This window comes from Schistocerca gregaria, chromosome 10 (assembly GCF_023897955.1).
Source record: "Schistocerca gregaria isolate iqSchGreg1 chromosome 10, iqSchGreg1.2, whole genome shotgun sequence".
Taxonomy (NCBI): Eukaryota; Metazoa; Arthropoda; class Insecta; order Orthoptera; family Acrididae; genus Schistocerca; species Schistocerca gregaria.
In genome coordinates, this window is record NC_064929.1 from 183,052,306 (window position 1) to 183,077,253 (window position 24,948).

General features: G+C 39.7%; 1 protein-coding gene across 7 annotated transcripts in view; it reads left to right on the top strand.

The window, feature by feature from the left end:
• LOC126293306 (glutamate-gated chloride channel) overlaps nt 1-24,948 on the top strand; it is a 1,510,688-nt gene that overhangs the window by 1,291,183 nt on the left and 194,557 nt on the right. For 5 of the 7 annotated variants that reach the window (XM_049986443.1, XM_049986446.1, XM_049986445.1 and 2 more), the window contains exon 4: nt 2,750-2,847. In XM_049986443.1, coding sequence (XP_049842400.1) covers nt 2,750-2,847 — 98 coding nt within the window. Of the gene's footprint in view, nt 1-2,749; nt 2,848-14,806; nt 14,882-24,948 lie in introns of all 7 variants that reach the window. The other 2 variants (XM_049986444.1, XM_049986442.1) reach the window with 1 other exon arrangement.

Below are 24,948 nucleotides of genomic sequence, written 5' to 3' on the forward strand. Positions count from 1 at the left end.
TTCAATAGTGAATCTGTCCGTGATGCACAATTCCTTTCTTGTAGCACCTGGAGGTTGTCGAGGATTTCAGTAATGCTCTCACACCGACTAAACGATCCCATGACGATACGTGCCGTTCTCTCTCTCCCATCAGTCCTACCTGATAAGGATCCCAGATTGATGAACAGCACTCAAGAACTGATTGAACAAATGCCTTGTAAACCACTTCTTTCATGGGCGAGTTACATCTCATAATGATTCTTCCTATGAATCTCAGTCTGGCATCTGCTTTTCCTAATATTTGTTTTATGTGATTGTTCCACTTAAGATCACTCTTCTACAGTAGATACTATTTCCAGCAGTTCATTGTCAGTAGTGTAGTTGTATAGTAGCGGATTTCTTTTCCTATTTATGCAAAATATATTACTTTTATTTACGTTTGGCTTCAACTTTCAGAGGCTGTGCCATTCAGCAATACTCTCTAGATCATTTTGCTAATTTTTACAGTCTTCTGTTGATGCTACTTCCTTACAGACAACCACGTCACTTCCAAACAGTCTTAAAGAGCTGCCGACTCTTTCCACTAGATCATTTATATGCATTTTAAACAGTAACGGTCCTGTCCCTTTTGGTACTCCTGGAATTACCTCTACAGCTGTCAATTTTGTTCCATTAAGAGCATCGTGTTGGGTCCTATCTGCAAGGAAGTCTTGAATCCAGTCGCACATGTGGTCCGATACTGGGTAAGCTCATATTCTTTTTACTAAATCGCAATGCAGGACAGTGTCAAATGCCTTCCTGAAGTCAAGGAACGTGGCATTGAACCGAGTACCATTGTCTACAGCACTATGGATCTCATGCAAGAACAGTGAGTTTTTCAAGATCTCTTTTTTTGGAATTGATTTTATAAAGGAGATTTTCATTTTCCAAAAAGTCATAATTTGTGAGCATAATGTGTTCCATAATTATACAATAGATTGACATCAAAAATATAGGCCTATAATTATGTGCATCAGTCCTACAGCCATTCTTAACAGATACTTTTTTCCATTTGCTATGTACCCTTCATATCTCCATAGAACTATGGTAAACTGCTGCTAGAAAGATAACTAGTTCCTTTGCATAATCTTTGTAGAATCTTACAGGTATCTCATCTGGTCCTGATGTCTTTCCACTATGAAGGGATTGTTGTTGCTTTTCTGTTCCACAGTGTGTTACCTCAGTATCTGCCATGTCAGTGTTTGCATAGTGATTGGATGGAGAGAGCATATTATGGTCTTCAGTGGTAAAACTATTTGAAAGACCAAAACCAGTATTCCGGCCATTTCTCTGTTACATACCATTTTGGTGCCTGTATGGTTACTGAGTCTCTGAATAGATGATTTCAAACCATTTACCAATTTTATGAAAGATTAAAACCTCTTATGGTTTTTAGTCACACTGGTTAACAAAATTTTACTTCCAATGTTTCATTGCTCTCCTTATGCTCATTTTGTTTCATTTAGTTTCTGTTTGTCTCCTAGGTTTTGACTTTTCTTGAATCTGTAATGAAACTCTCTTTGTGGATGTAGCAGTTTTCTAACATGGGTCTTTCCCATTCCTTAAGAGTTGCTCTTAAACACTTGCCTTTTATGAAACCTATGGAACACATTGATGAATCAATGAATGGAAACTGTTCAGTCCAATTGCACTTTAGTCACCTGCTGCTCAATGAAATGGAAATATTCCTTTTGACATGGTGTATGTGAAATCTTTGATGATTTGGTGATGTGGTCAGTGGGAGTAGCAGTTTGGGAAAATATAAATGACATTGGCTGTTATTCACTCCTGTCTGGTCATGGCCAAAATTGACTAGGAGGTAATGCTGTGTTGTTGGCATCTACATGTACAAAAGCAGAAGTAACACATGGGATTACTGACGCAACTGAATTTGAAGTGATCTTATGGTACAAACATTAAATACGATGTTGTCTTTTAGTTAATGCTGGTAATGACCAAAAAGCAGTCAATTCTTACTGACTTCATTTCGTTAGTGATTGATCTTTTCCTATCACTCGTCTATTCTCCATGGAGTGTACATGTATGAGGACAAGCTGAACTTTAATGCCTCCAAAATTTTGTATTCTGTTCTCCATGTTGCTTGAGGTACTACATGTCATGGATATTACTTGGTCACTTTCCTACTTTGTGACATAAGTTGCAATCCTCTACCACTAGAGGGCTTCAGATTGTAGCATGCAACACGGCCATGTGTAACATAATTATGTCAGTGCATGAGAAACAGATGCCCATAAAACTGGAAGCACAATTTCAAAAAGTTTATCCACACATCGAGCGCCCTATCCTTCAGCAAGACAGAACCAGACCACACGAGTGCTACGGCATCTGAAACAATCCAGTGCCTTGGGTTCACTGTCATTGACCATACCCCACACAGGGCACCCAGATTACTTTTGCTTCAATAAACTTAACTCTAATAATTCCAGGTCAATATTTAGGCGTACTATGCTGAAATTTCAAATGATAATATTTTCTATCTGTTATGTTAAACCTTTCGGTGAGAATACACAAGGGGGGGGGGGGGGGGGGGGAGTATATTTCAGTATCTTCTGTCACTGAGTTAGTTTGTTACACATGATGCATGTACACCAAATTTTATAATTGCTGTTGTTGTAGTAGATTTTGGTAGATGTGCACACACATCAGCAGCTCAATTTAAGTTACTGTTGATATTTAAAGTTAAGTTACCCAATACTATTTCTATTGGCAGATTCGATGACTTCAGCGATGGGAAGTCAGATAAAGAAATCCTGGATGAGCTGCTCAGGAAGGAACGCTACGACAAGAGGTTGCGACCTCCTGTACCAGGTCAGTATGTTCAAAGACAGCCATGTTACTCATACACTGTTACATGATTTGCCAGGTCTTTCACTTAGTGTACATGTACACAACAGTGTTAATGAATATACATAGCTCAGCAACAGATATGACTGATGAAAAAAATAAAAGATAATGGCAGTACAAGATTTGCCAAGACTTCTAGGATGGAATCAAAATTTATATCTAATTATATCAAAAGAGTAATTCTCTCAAGAAAACTATGAAATCATGAGAAAGTATTGCTGGCCAGTACTTGCCTTTAGGAGAAATGTGTAATGTAACAGATACATATAAAAGGACTCATTATGTCCTAACTTGTGGAACTATTGATTTCTCCCTCAGGCAGGAGAGACGCATAAATTGGGGAATGTGACAAGACAGGTTCCAGAATGAGAGTGACCCATGTGTTTTGAGGACCACACAACAAATCTAAATGACCTGCATACCCTTTTTAACCTTCCACAACATCTCGTTTCCTCCACGGGGAAGAAACCATTATTTCCAAGAGCTCGTGTGTATCGACTGTATGCAGTTACAATATTCAACACATACATGCACCTAAATCAATGTAATAAGATGTCCTGATCGAAAATGCAAGCTAATAAATGCAGATTATGATAATGTCACTAACACTGGTAAGACACAAACATATCACTGGAGATATTCTCTTCTATTAATTTGCTCAATGAAGCTGTTTGTCTGTGGATTCAGTCTAGATGTCAGCAGTGAGCCTGCATCCCGAAAATCACACACACACACACACACACACACACACACACACACACAGAGAGAGAGAGAGAGAGAGAGAGAGAGAGAGAGAGATTTAGGGGGGAGGAGGGGGGGGAGAGGGAGAGAAAGGATAGTTTGCAAATTAGGATGTGAACAGTAATATGAAGATTAAAATGCTGATGAGCTGTGTAGTTATCAGTGCTATAGAATTGTACCTGTCACATTTTGTTTCATTAAGTTTTAAATCTATATAGCTGTCATTTTCAATTTAATAAAATTTTGGATGAAATAACACACTGTTATTTAACACAAGGATGTTGTATTTATTCCTCCATTAAATCATCCTTGTTTCTTGTTTTATAATTATGGATATTACTATTCATTGTTGAGGAGTCTTAGACTGTATAATACTTGCTTTGCTAACTATGCACTCACTCACACTGGTTCAATGACATATGTTCTGTAAATCCTGTTGTAATGGGAGGCTTGGAGGATGATAAACCAGTCAAATTATACAATAATCTTTCAAAACCAGTCACCGCAGGCTGATTCTGTAAAGTATACTAGACAAAAATTGATTAACGTTAATCTATTCACATTGGCAACTATGAGAATTACTTCTATGTTATTCTAGAGGCTCCTGTATACTTACATGATCAGAAAATAATCCATTGTTCTACTTACACTATTCAGCTGCTGTCCTTATCCTCTATTATTTACTTAACATTTATGTCACTTCACTGACCTCATTGAACACTGAGCTGTCTCTATGCAAAAACTGTTAAAATGCTGTTCAAGATGAACAGGAATCTCTATCCCCAGATATAAATATTCTGATAAGTTAAACAATGGAAAATCCAGTATGGGATGTAACAATATCAATACTAAGAAAGGAAAGTTACTGCTTACCATATAGCAGAGCCGGTGGGTCGTAGATAGGCACAACAAAAAGACTGTCACAAATAAGCTTTCGGCCAGTAAAAAGTCTTCATCAAAAATAGACGATCTCTCTCTCTCTCATGTATGTGTGTTTTTATTTGTTTTTGACAAAGGCCTTGCTCGCCGAGAGCTTATCTGTGACAGTCTTTTTGTTGTGCTTATCTACAACTCAGTATCTCTGCTATACGGTGAGTAGCAACTTTCCTTTCATAATATTCTGATAAATTATAAGAAGAGTGGCTAACATTAATCACTTTCACTATGTTTCTGAATATCTAGTAATTTTTTATTTTGTTCCTGATGTCTTCTGGCAACCTGTTAAAGATCCTTGTATCAGAATATAGAACTGTATTCTGAACACTAGACAGGGAATCTAATCCAAAATAAAAAAATTAATAAATAAAAATAAATTTACTTCTAATATTGTGGTTCAGAATTGCTGAGTTCATCCTAAATTCACTTACGTTATTAATCCCAAATACTATTAGAGAGTATATGTACTTGCATGCAAGTGTAAGAAGACTTAGGTGCTTGATTAGGCTTCTGTAGAATAGTTGCAGAAGGACACTACTAAAGATTTTTTCCTGAATATCACACCCTCAGTAGATTTTAATATAGGACCACCACCCCCCTCCCCCGATAGCACCACAAATAACTAGATGATATTCCACCGTGTTCCATCTAGCATGGAGCAAGTTTGGTGTAACTGTTGCCACAGTAACCATATGTGACCCTTTAGATGCTGCAGACTGTTAATCTTAACATGGTAGATCATGCTTTTGACATAACACCAAAAGAAAAAATGTAATGGGGTTAAGTCTGGAGACCTAGCAGCCCAAGCAGTTGCCCATGTCTGCCAGTCCACTTCCCAGGCATTTCTCTATTCATAAATTCCCTAACGAGCTGAAATGTGGCAGTGCTCCGTCCTACTGGAAGGTAGTTTCATGTGGTACTTGTGGGAGGATGAACTCTTTGAGCATATCCAGGTATGAAACTCCAGGCACTGTCTGTTCTACTAAGAAGGATGGTCCTATCAAAGTGCTATGCATAAGTCAGTCCACACATTGACTTACGGGCTATCCCTCTCCATTTCACATATGACGTGAGGATTTTTGCAGCCCCACACTCTTCCATTGTGTCTGTTTACAACTCCACTAGTATGAAACACCACTTTGTCAGAGAAATTCACATGCTGGAGATAGTTATGCAACTTAACAATCTTCTGTATTTCTGATGTGCAACTTTATTGCATGATTCATTTGAAGCTTGCATGCTCTTAGACAGAGCCTTTTGTAGAACATGCCATGTGCTGTCGAATATGGAATCTGTAACTTTGAACTAGCAGCACAAACAGATTTACACGGGCTCCATTGAAATGCATCACTAAAGCGACTGATATTTTCTTCAGATGTGTGTGGCTTTCTGGAAGATTTTACACATAGCAGACCACCTGTAGTTCTCAGTTTATTCTTCCAGAACCGAATGATTTTCCTCATAAGAAAAACATAATCATACAGATGTAACAGATTGCACCTCTGACAGCTGTAAAATACCCTGAACCTGCTCTCAAACAAGTTGCCATTTTAGCAAAACAGATGTTATGTGCACCCTTGCCAACTATGGGAAACAAAACTTCCAGAGATGCTTTTTGTAGTGATGTAACTTGGCTGCATTTCTATGAATTGTTTGTGAGATCTTAAATTTTATTTTGGATACCTTTCAACCAGACAACAAGTACTTTTCTGGCATGAGCAGCATTTATATAGAACATGATGCCACAGGACAGGTTTTAGTGAAAGTATGCTATCTGCTCTGTCTGCAAGTCAAATAATGAGAGAGGTTTCTAAGTGCAAAGTGGACAGAACTAAGGTTTTGGGTCAACTTATCCTTGTTAAGGTGCCTCCTCAGTTAATTATCCAGCAGGATGCTTAGGAGCATCATCCAGTGTGTTAGATTGATACAAATTTCTGGTACTTGTAAGTTATTTGTATTTGTTTGAAATTGCATAATTTATGTAGAGTCTTTGAAAGATTGAGAGTTAAACTGTTTGCTGTGAACTAGTTGTAAGTTTGTTACATTATTGAGCTGGCTGTGTATGGTTTACTTGTGTTGGGCACATTATTACCAAACATCACATTTTTTGAAGAGTTTTTCAATGCCAATGTAAATCATTTATGTACCTCAAGAACAGAAGTATATCAAACACCAAACTTAGTGTGACACTGTACTTAATATTTCCCCACTCTGAATTTAGTCTTGTTTCCATGATAGCCCCAGGTGGTTATAATTAACCTGATGGTGTTCTGAGTGCTCAAGTGGCAGCTGAAATGCATCTCATGATTCAGAAATATCTTAGGTATGTTGTTTATTCACTGGTACACTTGGGGAGCATACACGGTGAGGGGGGTGGGGGAGGGGGAAGATGACACATCCACGTCTACATACTCCACAAACTACCGTATGGTGCATGGTGGAGGGCACATTTTACCACTATTAGTCATTTCCTTTCCTGTTACACTTGCAAATAAAGTGCAGAAAAATTGATTGTTTAAAAGCCTCTGTGTAAACCTTAATTTATTGCATCTTGTGTTCGTGGTCCTTATGCGAAGTGAACATTGGCAGGAGTAGAATCGTTCTGCAGTCAGTCTCAAGTGCTGGTTCTCTAAATTTATGCAGTAGTACCTGCACTGAGTATAGCAGTGTCATCAGCAAATCTTATAATTGATATTCTTTCACCTTGAATTTTAATCCCACTTTTGAAAATTTCTTTTATATCCGCCATTGCTTATTCATTGTATAGAATGAACAGTAGGGACAAAAGACTCCATCCCTGTCTTACACCCTTTTTAATATGAGCACTTTGTTCTTGGTCTCCCACCCATATTGTTCCCACTTGTTTCTAGGACATATTGTTTATTACAAATCTTTCCCTATAGCTTACCCCTATTTTTCTTAGAATATTGAACATCTTACACCATTTTACATTGTCAAATGCTTATTTCAGGATGACAAATCCTATGAATGTGTCTTGATTTTTCTTCTGTCTTGCTTCCATCAACAACTGCATCATTAGAGCTGCCTCTCTGGTGCTTTTAGTTTTCCAAAAGCCAAATTGAGTGTCATCTAACAGACCCTTAGTTTCTTTTTGATTCGTCTGTATAAGATTCTTGTCAGCAACTTGAATGCATGAACTGTTAAGCTGATTATGCAATAATTCACACTTGTCAGCCATTGCAGTCCTCGGAATTGTGTGGATGATGTCCAAAAGTATTGTGGTATATTGCCAGTCTCATGCATTACACACATCCCAATGAGTTTAGAAATGCAAAGGAATTTTATCCGTGCCATCTGTCTTATGGGAACTTCAGTCATCCAATGCTCTATCAAATTCTGATTGTAATACTGGGTCCCCTCTCTCTTCCCTGTCAATTTCTGCTTCTTCTTGTATCATGTCATCAAACAAGTCATCCCTCATACAGGCCTTCAGTGCACTCCTTTCACCTATTTACTCTCACATCTACATTTAGTAGTAGAATTCCCATTGCACTCTCAATATTACTGCCATCACTTTTAATTTCACCGAAGGTTGTTTTGTTTTTTCTGTATGCTGAATCGGTCCTTCTGACTCCCATTTGTTTTATGATTTCTTCACATTTTTTTGTTTATTTGCAGTTACGTTCCTAGTGCTTGTGTTTTTCTTTCCAACTTCTGTGACTGCCCTTTTTAGGGATGTCCATTCCTTACCAAAGCAACGGCCTATTGATCTATTGCAGTATCTGTAGCATCAAGACTTCAGATGTATCTCCTTTTTCCTTAGTGCTTCCATATCTCATTTCTTTGTGCAGCGATTCTTCCTGGGTAGTCTTTTATACTCCAGCTTACTTTTCATCATTACTAAATTGTGATCTGAGTCTGTATCTGCCCCTGGGTGTATGTTACAATCCAATATCTGGTTTCAGAATCTCTTCCTGACCATGATGTAATCTAACTGAAATCTTACTGTACTTCCTGACCTTTTCCAAGTGTACCTCCTGTTCTCGTGACTCTTGAACAGAATATTCACTATTACTAGCTGAAATTTATAGCAGAACTCAATTACTTTTTCTCCTGTCTCATTGCTGTTACCAGGCCCATATTCTGTTGCATCCTGTTGTAGGAATAACACTGTAAGATGCGCCACAAAATCTTTTGAACTGTTGACTATGACAGAGACAATTTCCATGACACAAATCAAGCACTGTCTGCAGAGCATGAGCTATGTTCTCCATGCTCAGCGATAACTACAGCAACTTCAACAACAACTACCAGGGCAATGAACTGCCTGCCTCTCCTGGCCACATGACCTAATTCAACAATTTCTTCAAAATTCTTATATTTTGTAGCCCATTTGTTGACATGGGTATTCTTCACAAATGCTGCTGTCAGCGATGTTCTTGCAATGCAGAGCTGCTGTTGATGCCACTCTGATGAAACAACTTCATAAGCGGTGCACTGTCTTTCTTCTTGATAGCCATTGTGTTTCATATGGAAAACTTTAACCTTCTTTATCCTTTACATCAACTGTTGCTTCACAGAAGAAATCAGCATCTGTCACCAAATAACAATAGAATACTGATGTCAGAACAGGAAAATTTCACATTCTGACTGTGTGCACCATCATACACTCCTGGAAATGGAAAAAAAAAACATTGACACCGGTGTGTCACACCCACCATACTTGCTCCGGACACTGCGAGAGGGCTGTACAAGCAATGATCACATGCACGGCACAGCGGACACACCAGGAACCGCGGTGTTGGTCGTCGAATGGCGCTAGCTGCGCAGCATTTGTGCACCGGCACCGTCAGTGTCAGCCAGTTTGCCGTGGTGTACGGAGCTCCATCGCAGTCTTTAACACTGGTAGCATGCCGCGACAGCGTGGACGTGAACCATATGTGCAGTTGACGGACTTTGAGCAAGGGCGTATAGTGGGCATGCTGGAGGCCGGGTGGACGTACCGCCGAATTGCTCAACACGTGGGGCATGAGGTCTCCACAGTACATCGATGTTGTCGCCAGTGGTTGGCGGAAGGTGCACGTGCCCGTCGACCTGGGACCGGACCGCAGCGACTCCCCAGCAAATTAGGGACACTGTTGCTCCCGGGGTATCGGCGAGGACCATTCGCAACGGTCTCCATGAAGCTGGGCTACGGTCCCGCGCACCGTTAGGCCGTCTTCCGCTCACGCCCCAACATCGTGCAGCCCGCCTCCAGTGGTGTCGCAACAGGGGTGAATGGAGGGACGAATGGAGATGTGTCGTCTTCAGCGAAGAGAGTCGCTTCTGCCTTGGTGCCAATGATGGTCGTATGCATGTTTGGCGCCGTGCAGGTGAGCGCCACAATCAGGACTGCATACGACCGAGGCACACAGGGCCAACACCCAGCATCATGGTGTGGGGAGCGATCTCCTACACTGGCCGTACACCTCTGGTGATCGTCGAGGGGACACTGAATAGTGCACGGTATATCCAAACCGTCATCAAACCCATTGTTCTACCATTCTTAGACCGGCAAAGGAACTTGCTGTTCCAACAGGACAATGCACGTCCGCATGTATCCCGTGCCACCCAACGTGCTCTAGAAGGTGTAAGTCAACTACCCTGGCCAGCAAGATCTCCGGATCTGTCCCCCATTGAGCATGTTTGGGACTGGATGAAGCGTCGTCTCACGCGGTCTGCACGTCCAGCACGAACGCTGGTCCAACTGAGGCGCCAGGTGGAAATGGCATGGCAAGCCGTTCCACAGGACTACATCCAGCATCTCTACAATCGTCTCCATGGGAGAATAGCAGCCTGCATTGCTGCGAAAGGTGGATATACACTGTACTAGTGCCGACATTGTGCATGCTCTGTTGCCTGTGTCTATGTGCCTGTGGTTCTGTCAGTGTGGTCATGTGATGTATCTGACCCCAGGAATGTGTCAATAAAGTTTCCCCTTCCTGGGACAATGAATTCACGGTGTTCTTATTTCAATTTCCAGGTGTGTAATTACTCCATCTTTGCAAGGGCAACACATTTAACACAATACCATTTTCATTTCTCTAGTGGAATTTCATGATTTACTCAAACAAAGGCTTTGGTAAGATTACAGAAAATGCCAACTGGATAATCTTTCTTGTTTAGTTCTATCAAAACTGAGTTTGTGAAATAATATATTGCTTTCTCTGCCTTTACAGAAGAACACATGAGCTGTTTTTAAAAAGTTACGGTCAGAGAATTGGTTCATTATTTTGCTATAGGCCTAAGCTATTTTCTCAAAAAATTGTAATAATATGTGAAGGAAATAGATGGGTCACTTAAAGAACTGTATACTTTACCCTTTCAGGAAATACATCTTAACTCATCAGCTGATAATGAGAGTTTGTACCAAGTCAGCACAAAATTTTGATATTGTACTTCAAATAAAATCATAGTAAAAAACTGATGTCTGTTGGTTGGGTATTTAATGTGTGTCCATAGATTTGCTCTCTATGCCCCAAATTTCACTCTGTGTTTTCTCCTACTGTTAGGACGAATTCATTAAGTGGCCAGTTCACCATCATCTGTCTCACTGCTACTGTCACCAGTGAGTTAATTATTTACCTCATTGAGATTATCTGATTCTTACCCAAGAAAGCTCCATTCTTGGAATTTAGAATTTTTCATGCATAGTGCATGGTATTTGCTTTTATTATGACACTACAAATTGTGTAATATTGCTGCACTGTGGCAGTAAGACTTAATTTAGAGCTTGCCCCATGTGTTAAAATTATTTCATTGTGACACAAGATACTGTAATCCTAGTTGTTAGTCATCATTTTTCTCAATTTCCACTCTAATTTTCCCTCATTAATTTTAGAAGGAAACTGATTTATAGCGTTATAAGAATTGCTCTGGGAAATAAATAAATTTCTCATTTACTGCTTCCCATTCTTCATCCAGCAAAACTCACTTATATAATGTGGTTGAGTTAGTATTTATTTTTATGTGAAATTGCGGTTCCCTTCTTCGCTACACCAGGGGGCATTTTGTTGCTCTCATGGTAAGTAGAATATGAGGGTTTACAATAAGTAATGCAACACATTCTTTTCTGAAAGTAGGTTGGTTTTATTCAGGATTCCAATACGCCATATTATTCTCCACTCATTTTACATCTTGCTGCATCAATAACCTCCACATCATGCACGTACTGCTTCCCACGGAATGCATCCTTGACTGGGCCAAACAGATATAACTCGCAAGATGCGAGATCCAGCCTGTAGGGTTGATGAGGGAGAATAAACTAATGAAATCTTATGAGTTCCTCTCGGATGTGCAAACTTTTGTGAGGTTGTTATGGAGAAAGAGAAATTTGTCTGCATTTTTGTGGAAACGAACACACTGAATTCATTTTTTCAGCTTTGTGAGGGTGTCAAAATACTTATCAGAGTTGATCATTGCACCATGAGGGAGAACATCAAACAGAACAACCCCTTCAGAGTCTCAGAAGACCTCTGCCAAGAATTTACTGGCTGAGGATGTGACTATGAACTTTTTCTGCTGAGGAGAGGTGGTGCAGCACCACTACACGGAGTGCCGATTTGTTTCCGGTTCGAAGTGATAAACCCATGTTTCATTGCCTGTGGTGACGTTTGGTGAAAAACTGTCACAATCATCATAATGCACAAGCAATTAGGCACAGATGGTCCTGGTATGACAGACACCTTGACTAAAAACTCATTGTGCTTTCATTCACTGCTGGGTCGCCATAGACATTCTGTTAGCACCTATAAATATCTGCAGTGCTTTGTCTTTCCACCAAAAGAAACTCAGTGACAGCTCTCTGCTCAGAATGCACCTTCACGACAGACGCCGTTTCGAAGGCTAAATATAGCATCGGTACCAGTCGGAACTTTGTGAAATTGTAGGGACTGTAGCACGACTATTCCATCATGTTCCACAACAAATCCTACATTTTTTCCGTTGAAATTGGCTGAGGGACAAATGTGTTGTATTACTTACTGAATGGCTCTTGTATTTCTTATGGAACTCACATGTATTTTATGCATTTCACTTGGATTTAGAAATAAGTTCTCTCTATTCTTCTTGAGACTGTTACCATGGGGTTATTCCCCATTGGCTTTCAGTAACTCTAGGCGCCATTGACCACCACTCTGTGATGGAATCAGTGTCAAATATTCCACATAAGCAACCTTTAAAAAATAAATTTGTTCCACATATTTGTGATTGTGTGTGGACTTAATTTCAAGAACTCAAAAAAAAAAAACTTCACTGTGAATTAAAAACAACACAGTAACCAAAATAAAGCACATCTTTGTACACCTAAGAGATCAGAATATGTCACTGCGTAACACACAGTACTGTGCTCTGATCCATGCGTTGTAACTTGATTGAATAGTAAATTTAAAATTTTCTGGGTTGTTAGGCCTTATTATATTTCCTCCTAAAAGATCAGTGTTTTGACCCCTCTGTTGGGGTCTTCTTCAGGATGTTTTGGTGTCCAATTTTGCTAGAACATACCAACACAGTGGACACCGAAACATCCTGAAGAAGATCCCAGCAGAGGGGTCGAAATGTTGGTTATTTTAGAAGGAAATGTGATGCTGCCTTACAATCCAGAAGCATTTAACTTTAGTGACAATGGCCGCAAAAGCCTGCAGGCTTACATGATTGTATAGTGCTTGGCATGCTACCCACATTGTGGTCAAGAAACAGCTGCACAAGCCTGTGCAGTCCCTATTATTGCACAGACCTCAAATATCCTTAATGTCAATGAGACGTACCTAACATTAAAACTTGATACTGCCCCAAAACATGACTGACTCACCTCCCTCCTTCTGGCTGAACCCAATGGACTGTTTACCTGAAACAGAAATTATTTTCTTTCACACTTCTACAATAATCATCAGATGTCAGAAGAACCCTGCACTTGTCAGTCAGCAGAAGCAGTTGCACTGATTCAGGTTCCATGCTGTGTGTTTACTTGATGCTTTCTTCATGCGCAGTGGTCCCATAAATTTGTGCTGTAGTTCTGACTGGATGCTTAAAGGCCAAATTGATGAAGTGCAGATGGTTGTGTACTGTGTTGATCAACACTGTCCTCTACTTCTGTCCAAAAAGGCAGAACACATTTTTGCTGCATGCCTCTGTGGCTGAATTGTAGCTACTGGTCATCAATTGGTGTTGTTAGCCATGGGCAACCACTACGGATGCATATCTTCACATTTTCTTTGTCTGATGGTAGCGGCTGAAAGTTTGAGCAATGTCCCAGTGTCAAGATAGTACGATAGTAAAATTTAAATACAGATTTTTGAGGGATTGTGCTTTGGGTGGCTAGTCTCATAGTATATGCTTAGTTCTTATAGAGCACCATCAAGAGTAACATCTGTCTCTGTAAATGTTTTGCTTTGGAAAGCGAAGGTGACATCAGCATAGATAAAACTTCTTGTGTTGTAAGGAAATGGCTGGTCACTTTCATAAATATTAAACAGCAGCGGAGTTAGCACCCTCCTGGAGACGGTTTTTCTGGATTATCAACTTACTTTGTTGCCCTTGAAAATCAACAAGAAACCCACAGTTCTGCAACAGTGTTGATAACTGTCATATGCTGCACTAAGGTCAATAAAGGTTACTCCTGTGAAGCGCATATTTTCAAAACCATCCTATAGTAATGTCAACAACCTGAAGTGCTGTAGTATGAATGACTGTGCATGCATGGAAGAGAGATAACAGAAGCATATCATTTGGCAATGATGTACATGCAGATTTCTGTGTGACTTGATGAGAGATGTGCTTCACTTAAAAACGGCTTCAGAGCCAAAATCACAATAATGGATATGATGAACATCATTCCCATCAAATGGCATAAATGTTGTGATTTAGAAAAAAGCTCAGAATGCTCTAAAGCAATCCACAATTATTGTCTTTTTCTTTTTTCTGAGGTACATAAACTATCTGCATAGTTGTGAGCTTTGTATCTTTTACAGAGCATTAGCAAAGTTTCAGTGTGAATGTTTTGATTAAAGTTTGAATGATACTGTCATTCTGCAGTCTAGCATGCACTGATATTGAAGCTAGTTAAGACTTTCTGTATCTCTTTTATGAAACAAAGGATTATGTGTTGAACTGCAAGTAATTAAGTCTTTTTCCACGGTTCACAAAATGAGTTGTAAGATCACATACATGTGGTACCAGAGATGGGCATCGGCAAATGGGAAAGCACTGAAGCAGTTTCCCACCGACGGAAGCTGTTGCTCTGTTTCAGATGCGGACTTCTGCTGCGGGATGAGGAAGCCTTCGGACCCGCGGGTCGCCGGCACGTCCCCCACGCAGCACAGTGGTCCGTCGCCGCCTTTATTTCTCTCTGTCTCTGTCCTTTACTCACTCTTTTTGTCTCTTCTTTCTCTGTCTCCATGCTCTCTTGCTGCTGTTTTGTTTTACTGAATTATTGTTGCACAGCCAATTTTTGTTTCTTCTATGGAACCAGAATTTGTTGCCAGCCTGTGTGTGTTCTTTCCTTATTCTCCTGTTAATTGCATGGATCTCTATCATGGCAGTCTGTACGTAGACATAAAGAATAATTGAGTAGAATAATGTATGGATGTGTAAGACTGACAGATGCAGTATTAATGATAGATAATGCAAGTGAGACAGATAAATGGATAAAAATTCTTTGAGCATTATCCTTTCCTCTTTATGTGTGTTTGTCAAAAAGGAAAATTCATATTGTTAACCATGTAGTTTTGTTTGGAAACGTGTTTGTGACAGCCATTTCATATGTCACAGATACATACAAAAATTAATCCTAGTTGTGGATTGTTAATGTTTCTTTTCAGGGAAGAGAGAGGAAAAAATAATTACAAAGTAAATGAAGCTGCAGCCAGGAAATATTATGAATTTAATGGTGTAAGTGAGAGTAGGGGAAGGCATGATTGGAGATCAGAAGAGGGGAAGAGGAAGAAGAGAGTATAAGTCTCATACATCAGAGCTGATATGGCCAAAACCATTTGGAATAGATTAATCGGGAAGAGCAGAGAAGAGGTGTTTTTTAACACTAATGAAGCATTGGGGTCCGGCCTCTAACACAGCAAGCAACAAATTGACGTTATAACCAGTACCATCATTCAGTCACTTATGTCCATTGTGAACACTTTGGCATACACATTGATGTTTATCTTACTGCTTCACTTATATACAATTCTAGTCATCATTTTGGGTGTCATAAAGGAAAAACAATAACCATTACATGAAAAATTACAGCAGCCTGTTCTATGTAAATCACCTTATTGAAAGAGTATCAGAAGCAGCAGTGATGTCCTCATGTGGAGAAAGCATGAGTACTTCTGGGTGCCAGGAGAGAAAACAATTGTAACATGTGAAACAGACAGAAAACAACTACTGAGCTATTCATCTCTCTTTGCACAGAGTACATGCTTCACCTGTCTCATTGCATGTCCAAAACCCTCCTGGTACTGTTCTTATCATTTCAATTACCTGTAACATCTACGGTCCCATCTTTCTGCTGTAAGAGGGGCGACTGGCAATGATCATATTTCTGGGTTTTCAGAAAGCATTTGACACAGTGGCACACTAGAGACAAATATCTGAGCACAAAGAATAGATTCTCAGATATGTGAGTGGCTCAACGATTTTTTAAATAGTAGAAGCCAGTATGTTCTCTTGAATGACGTGTTTATCAGAGGCAAAAGTATTGTCAGGAGTGCCCCCAAGGAAATGTGATAGCACCAAATTTTTTTTCCCTGTCAGATAGCATTGGCAGAAATCGTTCATTGTTTGCTGATGATGATGATCATGACTGAGTGACTGTAGAAAGTTGTATGTTTTCTTGGACAGGATTTCTGTTCAGTATGTTGAGTGGCAGTGTGCTGTATCTGTAAAAAAAATGTAAGTTGATGCAGGGGAGTACTAAAAACGATTATCTAATGTTCAAATACAACACTTGTGGTGTGCTTCTCGATACAGTTGAGGCATAATGTTGCAAAGTGACATGAAGGGAAATAGCCATGTAAGATCGGTTGTAATGAAGGCTAATTGTCAACTTTAGTTTATTGGAAGAATTCTGGGAAAGTACAGCTCACCTGGGAGTCGGTATACAGAACACTTGCATGACCCATTCTTGTGTAATGCTTGAGTGTTTGGGACCCCACCAAGTCGGATTGAAGAAAGACATTGAAGCAATTCCAAGGCATGCTGTTAGGTTTGTTACCTGTAGGTCTGTTCAACATGAGAGTATTACAGAAGTGTTCTTTGAACTAAGCTGGGAATTCTTGGAAGGAAGAAGTTCTTTTTGCAAAATGTTGAGAAAATTTAGAGAACTGGCAATTGGTACTAACTGCAGAACAGTTCTGCTGCCGCCAGCATACATATCATGTAAAGTCAGTGAAGATAAGATTAGAAAAATTGGGGGTTTTACAGAAGCATACAGACTGTTATTTTTCCTTGGCACCCTTTATGATTGGAACAGAAAAGGGAATGACTAGAAGTGCAACATCATACCTGCTGTTGTGGACCTTATAGTGACTTGCTGGAGGTAGATACACCCCTTCACAGAATCTCTTCTCTTCTTCCTCTGCTAGGACTGGGATTCACTTCCTGATGTGGAATTCTAGATCTGAGTTTCCTAAAAAACTTAATGCAGATGCTGAGACAGTTTCTCTAAGGAGAACCCAGTCTCTTTCCTTCCTAACTTTTCATCAAACCAACCTCATGCTTTAATGACATTGTCATTCATGGGATTTAAATCCAAATCATCTTTCCAACTTTCCTTTCTTCCTTCCTTCCCTTCAACACTGTCCATTTTCAAAGCAGAAACCAGAGAATCCAAAGCTTGGTGTCTGGTGCTCTTTCGCAATGTCTCCATTAGTATTATTTTATTTTCAGTCATTTTTGGTAAATATGTACCATACCATTCTGTTTATTCATTTTGAAATTTTCTTCCACATATTTTGCATTTTTACTGTTTTGGCAAATGAGAAGCTGACTAGATGAGGGATTATCCCATGAAAATGGCTAATAAGAATGGAGACAAACAAAGACAAGCATGAGACAAAATATTGAAATAAAGAGATATCAAAAGACAAAAGACATGAACACTACACTGGAATTAGAAATTGAGTGTCTCCCAAGAAAGTGGTATATCTCTTAAATTCCATGTGTGTTTTTCTGTTTAAGAGGTTTAATCTTGCATTTTTAAGGGGAAAATTCATTCAGTCTGTAACGCAGTATTTGCTCACTGAACAGCCAGCTACATAGCTCATTAACGCATCAGCGTCCGTTGGTGACACATTAGGAGGGTAGAAAGTCTGAAAATCTCATACCTGGGATTCTGTCTGCTGTTATAGTAAGTCAGTCTTGCTACGATGTTTAGGATGTGTGCATGCTGTCGTGGACACGGGAGGAGCTGACAGCAGTTCGTGAACAGCTGACTGCGCTTTGGTATATAGTTAGTTACCTTCAGGCTGTTGCCTTGGGGTGTGGTGGAGGTGGTGGAGAATCTGGTATGTCTCATGGGGCACCTCAGGAGTCGCTTCGTTTACACATGATCTCTACTGCTGATTAGGCACCCTCTAGTGTACCTGACGTGGTGGGTCTCCCCTCATCCCCTCATCAATGAGTGAATGGTGGGTGGTAAAGCGTTCACATTGCTTGAGGCAAAGGGCCAATGTAGACACTGGCCATATAGCCTTGCACATTCACCCTGTGGGTAGATATGTGGCTTCTGCTTCAGCAGGATCTGAGCAGGCACGCAGGGGGCTTTACTAGTTATTGGGAGCTCCAATACTAGGTATGGTATTGAGTTCCTTAGACAGATAACGTTCAGGACTGGAAAGAAAGCCAATGTGCACTCAGTATGTCTACCAGGGGGCCTCATTCATGCAGGAGAATCACTCAAACATACTGTCATTTGACCATCAGTCTGACTCCCATATGGACAACATAGTAATAAGCATCCCTGACATAGGAAAACAAGTGAAAGATTGGAAAGCAAATAAGTCAGGAGTTCCAGATGAAACCCCAACTCAGTTTAACAAACAGTACTCTATGGCATTGGCCCCTTATGTAGCTTGCATTTATCATGAATCTCTCACCCAGTACAAAATCCCAGGCGGCTGGAAAAAATGCAGGTGACTCCTGTATATAAGGAGGACAAACGAATGGACCCACAAAATTACACACCAATGTCTCTCACATCTGTTTGCTGCAGAATCCTTGAACATATTCTCAGTTTGAATATAATAAATTTTCGTGAGACTGAGAAGCTTTTGTCCATGAAGCAGCATGGCTTTAGAAAGCATCGCTCATGTGAAACTCAGCTTCACCTTTTCTCACATGACATACTGCTATAGATGATGGGCAGCAGGCAGATTTGATATTGCCAGATTTCCAGACATGAGCCCCCATTGCACGCTGTTAATGAAGATATGAGCATATGGAATAAGTTAAAATATGTGTAAGTGGCTCGAAGACTTCTTTTCCTCAAAGGTGTGTGTTCATCAGAGACAAGGGAGGGTATCGTTAGGAATGACCCAGGGAAGTGTGGTAGGGTCATTGTCATTCACTATATACGTAAGTGATTTGGTGGACGGGGCTGGCAGCAATCTGTGGTGTTTGCTAATGATGCTATGGTGTATGGTAAGTTGTCAAAATTGAGTGACTGTAGAAAGAAACAGCCACTCAATTTTGTTGGCGTGATGAGTAGCAGCTAGCTGTGGATGTGGGAAAATGTAACTCATAGTGAATGAGTAGGAAAAACAAACCTGTAATGTTCAGATATACCATTAGGAGTGTAGTGCGTGATGCAGATGTCTTTTAAATATGTGGATATAACGTTGCAGAGGAATATGGAATGGAACGAGCATGTGAGGACTGTGGTAGGGAAAGTGAATGTTCGACTTCAGTGTATTCAGAGAATTTCAGGAAAGTGTTCTTCATCTGTGAAGGAGACCATGCATAGGATCTGGAATATTGCTTGAGTGTTTGGGACCCATACCAGCTTGGACTGGAGGAGAACAGCAAAGCAATTTACAGGTGGGCTGCTAGATTTGTTACCAGTAGGTTTGGACAACAAGTAAGTGTTACGGAGATGCTTCTGGAACTCAAATGGGAATCCCTGGAGGGAAGGTGATGTTCTTGTCAAGGGATGTTATTGAGAAAATTTAGAGAACCGGCATTTGAAGCTGACTTCTGAATGATTCTACTGCTGCCAACAAACATTATGTGTAAGAACCACAAATATAAGACACAAAAATTAGGGGTCATAGGGAGACATATAGACACTAGTTCTTCCCCCACTCTATTTGAAAGTGGAAGAGGACAGGAAATGAATAGTGGCGGTACAGGGCACACTCCATCGTGCATGGTATAGTGGAGTGTGTTGTATATGTGTAGATTTAGATATAGGGGCTGCTGATTTGTCAGTACAGGGCAGTTCAAAATGAATAGAGTGATTACAGATGGTTATAACTATTTATTGCATAGCAATACTTCATAAAGAGTAAAAGAATGCTCAATTGTTTTACATACTTTATGAGAGTGCTATAGTCTCTCATAGGTCACTTGGACAACAGCTAAGCAATAATGTATTTTATGCCATATATTGTGTGGAGTCAGTGAAACGAACCCTTTAGAAATGAATATTATGAGTTCTGGAATTGTTTCTGGCAAAGTAAGCACATACACATCTTTTCTGTAACCCCACAAAAATAAATCCATAGGTGTCGGTTACCAAGATCTAGGTGATTAAGAGCAGAACACAATGTCTCATGTCCAGTATGCCTCATCCAGTTGTTGGGAAGATGTTGATTTAAACATATGGGAACATCTTATTCACTGTTCTGTACAGTGATTGAAATTTTGAACTTACTTTTACATTCTCTGTGATTCTTATGGATGTATCGCTATGCATAAAATAATTATAGATGTTTGTAATTTTCATTTTGAATTACCATTTGTAATAAGTGATTTGTCATATTGAGTTTAAATTTTTTTTAAAAAATAAATAAAAAAATAAAAACACTGAGTGTCAGCCGGTAATGTTTTTGTGTAAAGGAGAGTATTACAGCTATGATTGTTGTAAGAAAAAGCAAACCACATTTCCACTTCATGTGAAAAATATTTTTAAATAGATATGGATATAATAGAGGGAAACATTCCATGTGGGAAAAATATATCTAAAAACAAAGATGATGTGACTTACCAAATAAAAGCCCTGGCAGGTCGATAGACACACAAACAAACACAAACATATGTATTTAAATGGACAATGAAGCCATAAACAAAGAAAAGGAGCCTGATACTGGCTGACTGGCTGATTAGAAGATTTGAGTTATTCATCAAGTGTTAAACTGTTAAAAGAACAAGCTGAACATAGTATCTAACAAGTAATAACTAGCTGCAAAATGAGAAGAAGGGTACCAAACCCTTGTTAAAGTAGTTGTTTTGTCAATATAGAAAGAGAATAAAAGATAACACTGATACTGATTCTGTGTTTAAGGAGACAAAACAGCGAAGGTCATCAGTCCCCTAGTCACCTCCCTGGCATATTACAAGTAGATAGACCTGTTTATTTCTACAATGGTTTAAATCAGTTTGCAGCTTGAACATTTAGCTATTTTTCGACATAATCACCATTTCTGTCGATGAATTTTTGTAGATGCTGTGACAGTTTTTGTGTGCCCTTATCACACCAGCTTGCCACCGTGCTGTTCGGAAAGCTATGAATCTCTTCTTTCACCTCATCATCAGAGCTGAATAGCTGGGACCACAGTTAACGCTGGACAAACAAAAACTGCCACAGTGTCTACAAAAATGCATCAACAGAAACGGTGAGTATGTCAAAAAATAGGTAAATGTTCTAACTGTAAACTGATGTAAACCATAGTAGAAATAAACAGGTCAATATACTTATAAAAATAGGAGAACTTACTTTTGGGATTACCCTCGTAGAAGCAGTGTACCCAGTCTGTCTGCATATAGAGTAAATTCTGTGTGCAAGTGTGAGAAAGTGTTTGAAATGTTTGCATAGCATGTATCAGAGGCAGAATATGGGAACCAGCCCAGTATTCACCTAGTGGGATGTGGGGAACAGCCTAAAAATTGCATTCAGGCTGGCCAGCACACTGACCCATCATTTTTAATCTGCCAGGCAGATTCGATCTGGAACCAGCATACATCTCCATCCCTGAATCGTTAATGTTAACATGTGTGGCTAACCAGATGGGTAGAAAAAAAGATAAAGAGCTGTTGAAAATGATGGGAAAGAAAAGCACAAATCACTTCAAAATTGTATGTAAAGGGTGATATAATTAGGTTTACATTATGTAAAATTCTTTTTCCACCTTTTTTTCCATTCCTGTCATGTGATGAAGTTTTTATTTCCCAACATTTGAGCCTCATTCCTTAAGTTGCTGCCTAAGAAATCAAAGATATGTGTGGCTCCAGGGAATATCAACACTTTTCTCATGCTTAATAAGATGAATAATAATTGCATGGTGTTTCAAAACATCAAATAATAACCTCACTTATGAATATATTAAACACTCAGAAGTAATAGGAAAACTTTAATTAGCAATTCTAGTTTCCTGCAGACTTATTACACTTTTACCCGTAATTGTCATTAAATTTAAGTGCTTTTGTAATGTTGCACTTTCTGTTTCAACCTCGTTACATAGAAGTTCTCCACCGGCCACGGTGGTCTAGCTGTTCTAGGCGCTCAGTCCGGAACCGCGCGACTGCTACGGTCGCAGGTTCGAATCCTGCCTCGGGCATGGATGTGTGTGATGTCCTTAGGCTAGTTAGGTTTAAGTAGTTCTAAGTTCTAGGGGACTGATGACCACAGATGTTAAGTTCCATAGTGCTCAGAGCCATAGAAGTTCTCTATATGGGAACTGAATGAGTTGAAAATGGAAGTCTTCATGTGACGCAGCCACAAAGTCAAGGTTTAAGAACTTGCAACAAAAACACATTCTACAAATTTTCTGTTTTCCTTTGTCTTTATTAGAATTTTTTTTTACTTACTTTTGATTTATTACATTGCTTTGAACTCTATAAATGACGTTTCTGTCTTCTCTGATTATCCAGCCTTTTTAACATTTTGATCGCCCCCTGATTGCAAAGTGATGGTTAATTGAGGTTCTACTGTAGCACAGAAGGATAAGTGATTGTTTTTATATTGGCGCCGTAACCAGGAACCATTGTTTTCTAACCATTAATGTAGTACACTTGGATAATGCTAGTCTCATCATTTACATGGGTGACCAATCGTGTGGAAGCATGGTTGTGCTGAAGAAAGATATAAAAAGAGTGGGTTCATCCAGTGATTATTGTGGGTTCATACACTCACATTACTACTAATTTCATCTTGGAGGGCTCCATGTCATGTGACACAATATCACCTCTCGCAATATTTGAGAACCTCTTACACAAATGTACACTACACGATCATGAGTATCCGGACACCTGGTTGAAAATGACTCACAAGTTTGTGGCACCCTCCATCAGTAATGCTGGAATTCAGTATTGGGTTGTCCCAACCTTAGCCTTGATGACAGCTTCCACTCATGTAGGCATATGTTCAACCAGGTGCTGGAAGTTTTCTTGGGGAATGGCAGCACATTCTTCACAGAGTTTTGCACTGAGGAGAGGTATCGATGTCAGTCAGTGATGCCTGGCATGAAGTCGGCATTCCAAAACATCACAAAGGTGTTCTATAGGATTCAGGTCAGGACTCTGTGCAGGCCAGTCCATTACAGGGATGTTATTGTCGTGTAACCACTCTGCCACAGGCCATGCATTATGAACAGGTGCTCGATCATGTTGAAAGATGCGATCGCCATCCCTGAATTGCTCTTCAACAGTGGGAAGCAAGAAGGTGCTTAAAACATCAATGTAGGCCTGTGCTGTGATAGTGCCACACAAAATGACAAGGCGTGCAAGCCCCCTCCATGAATAACATGACAACACCATAACACCACCACATCCTGTTGGCACTACACCTGCTGTCAGATGATGTTCACTGGGCACTTTCCATACCCACACCCTGCCATCAGATCACCACATTGTGTACCATGATTCATCACTCCATATAACGTTTTTCCACTGTTCAATCACCCAATGTTTACACTCTTTACACCAAGCAAGGCATAGTTTGGCATTTACTGGTGTGACGTGTGGCTTATGAGCAGTTGCTCGACCATGAATTCCAAGTTTTCTCACCTTCCGCCTAACTGTCATAGTACTTGCAGTGGATCCTGATGCAGTTTGGATTTCCTGTATGATGGTCTGAATAGAAGTCTGCCTATTACACATTATGACCCTCTTCAACTGTCATCGGTCTCTGTCAGTCAACAGACAAGGTTTGTCTGTATGCTTTTGTGCTGTACATGTCCCTTCACATTTCCACCCAACTATCACATCGGAAACAGTGGACCTAGGAATGTTTAGGAGTGTGAAAATCTCATGTACAGGTATGTGACACAAGTGACACCCAATCATGTGACCACGTTTGAAGTCCATGAGTTCAGCAGAGTGGCCCATTCTGCTGTCTCATGATGTCTAGTGACTACTGAGGTCCCTGATATGGAGTACCTGGCAGTACAATGCACCTAATATGAAAAACACATGTTTTCGTGGGTGTTTGGATATTTTGATTACATATTGTACAGTATTATGTGACCAAGTGTCCACACAACCCAATGAATGTTTACTATGTGTAATTTGATGGTGAACACCTCAAATTTTATTGATAAAAAAATTTCACTGTCAAAATGAAATGCAGCTTGTGTAAAATTAGCTGTGAAACTGATATGCAAGCTGATGAACTTGCATCAGATCATGAGGCTTGTACCAGTCTGAAACCACAAGACATGTTACTTAACTATCATAATGATGAAGAACTGTTACATTGTGGTCTGAAGAGAATCAGTTGATAATGATGACTTGGTGCCTTGAAGCTGTGACCTGACACCTGTCATATGCCTTTGGGATGAACTAGAACATTGGCCACGTTACAGATCAAACTGACCAATAACCCAGCAAAAACTATCCTTCAACTTCCAGAAAGAAAATGAGTAAATTCTGGATTAATTGAACTCTATAGAACTCTATAGAAAGCCTTCCACAATGATTAAATGATACGGGAATTTCTAGATATAGTGGCAACAATGTGAAATGCAAATTGTAGTGGTTAATAAAAAAGAAAAAGAGAAGAGAAGAAAAGAAAAGAAATGTGGGAATAAATGGTGAATAAAAAGTGGGTTTTCAAATCGTAAATGACCGTGAAAAAGGGAAAGAATGAAAAGCAAATTGGACTTCATATTACAGAAAAGCTATCGGACTTCATAATTCAGAAAAGCTATTGTTGGGGTGGTCCTTGTGGCGTTTTTGAGC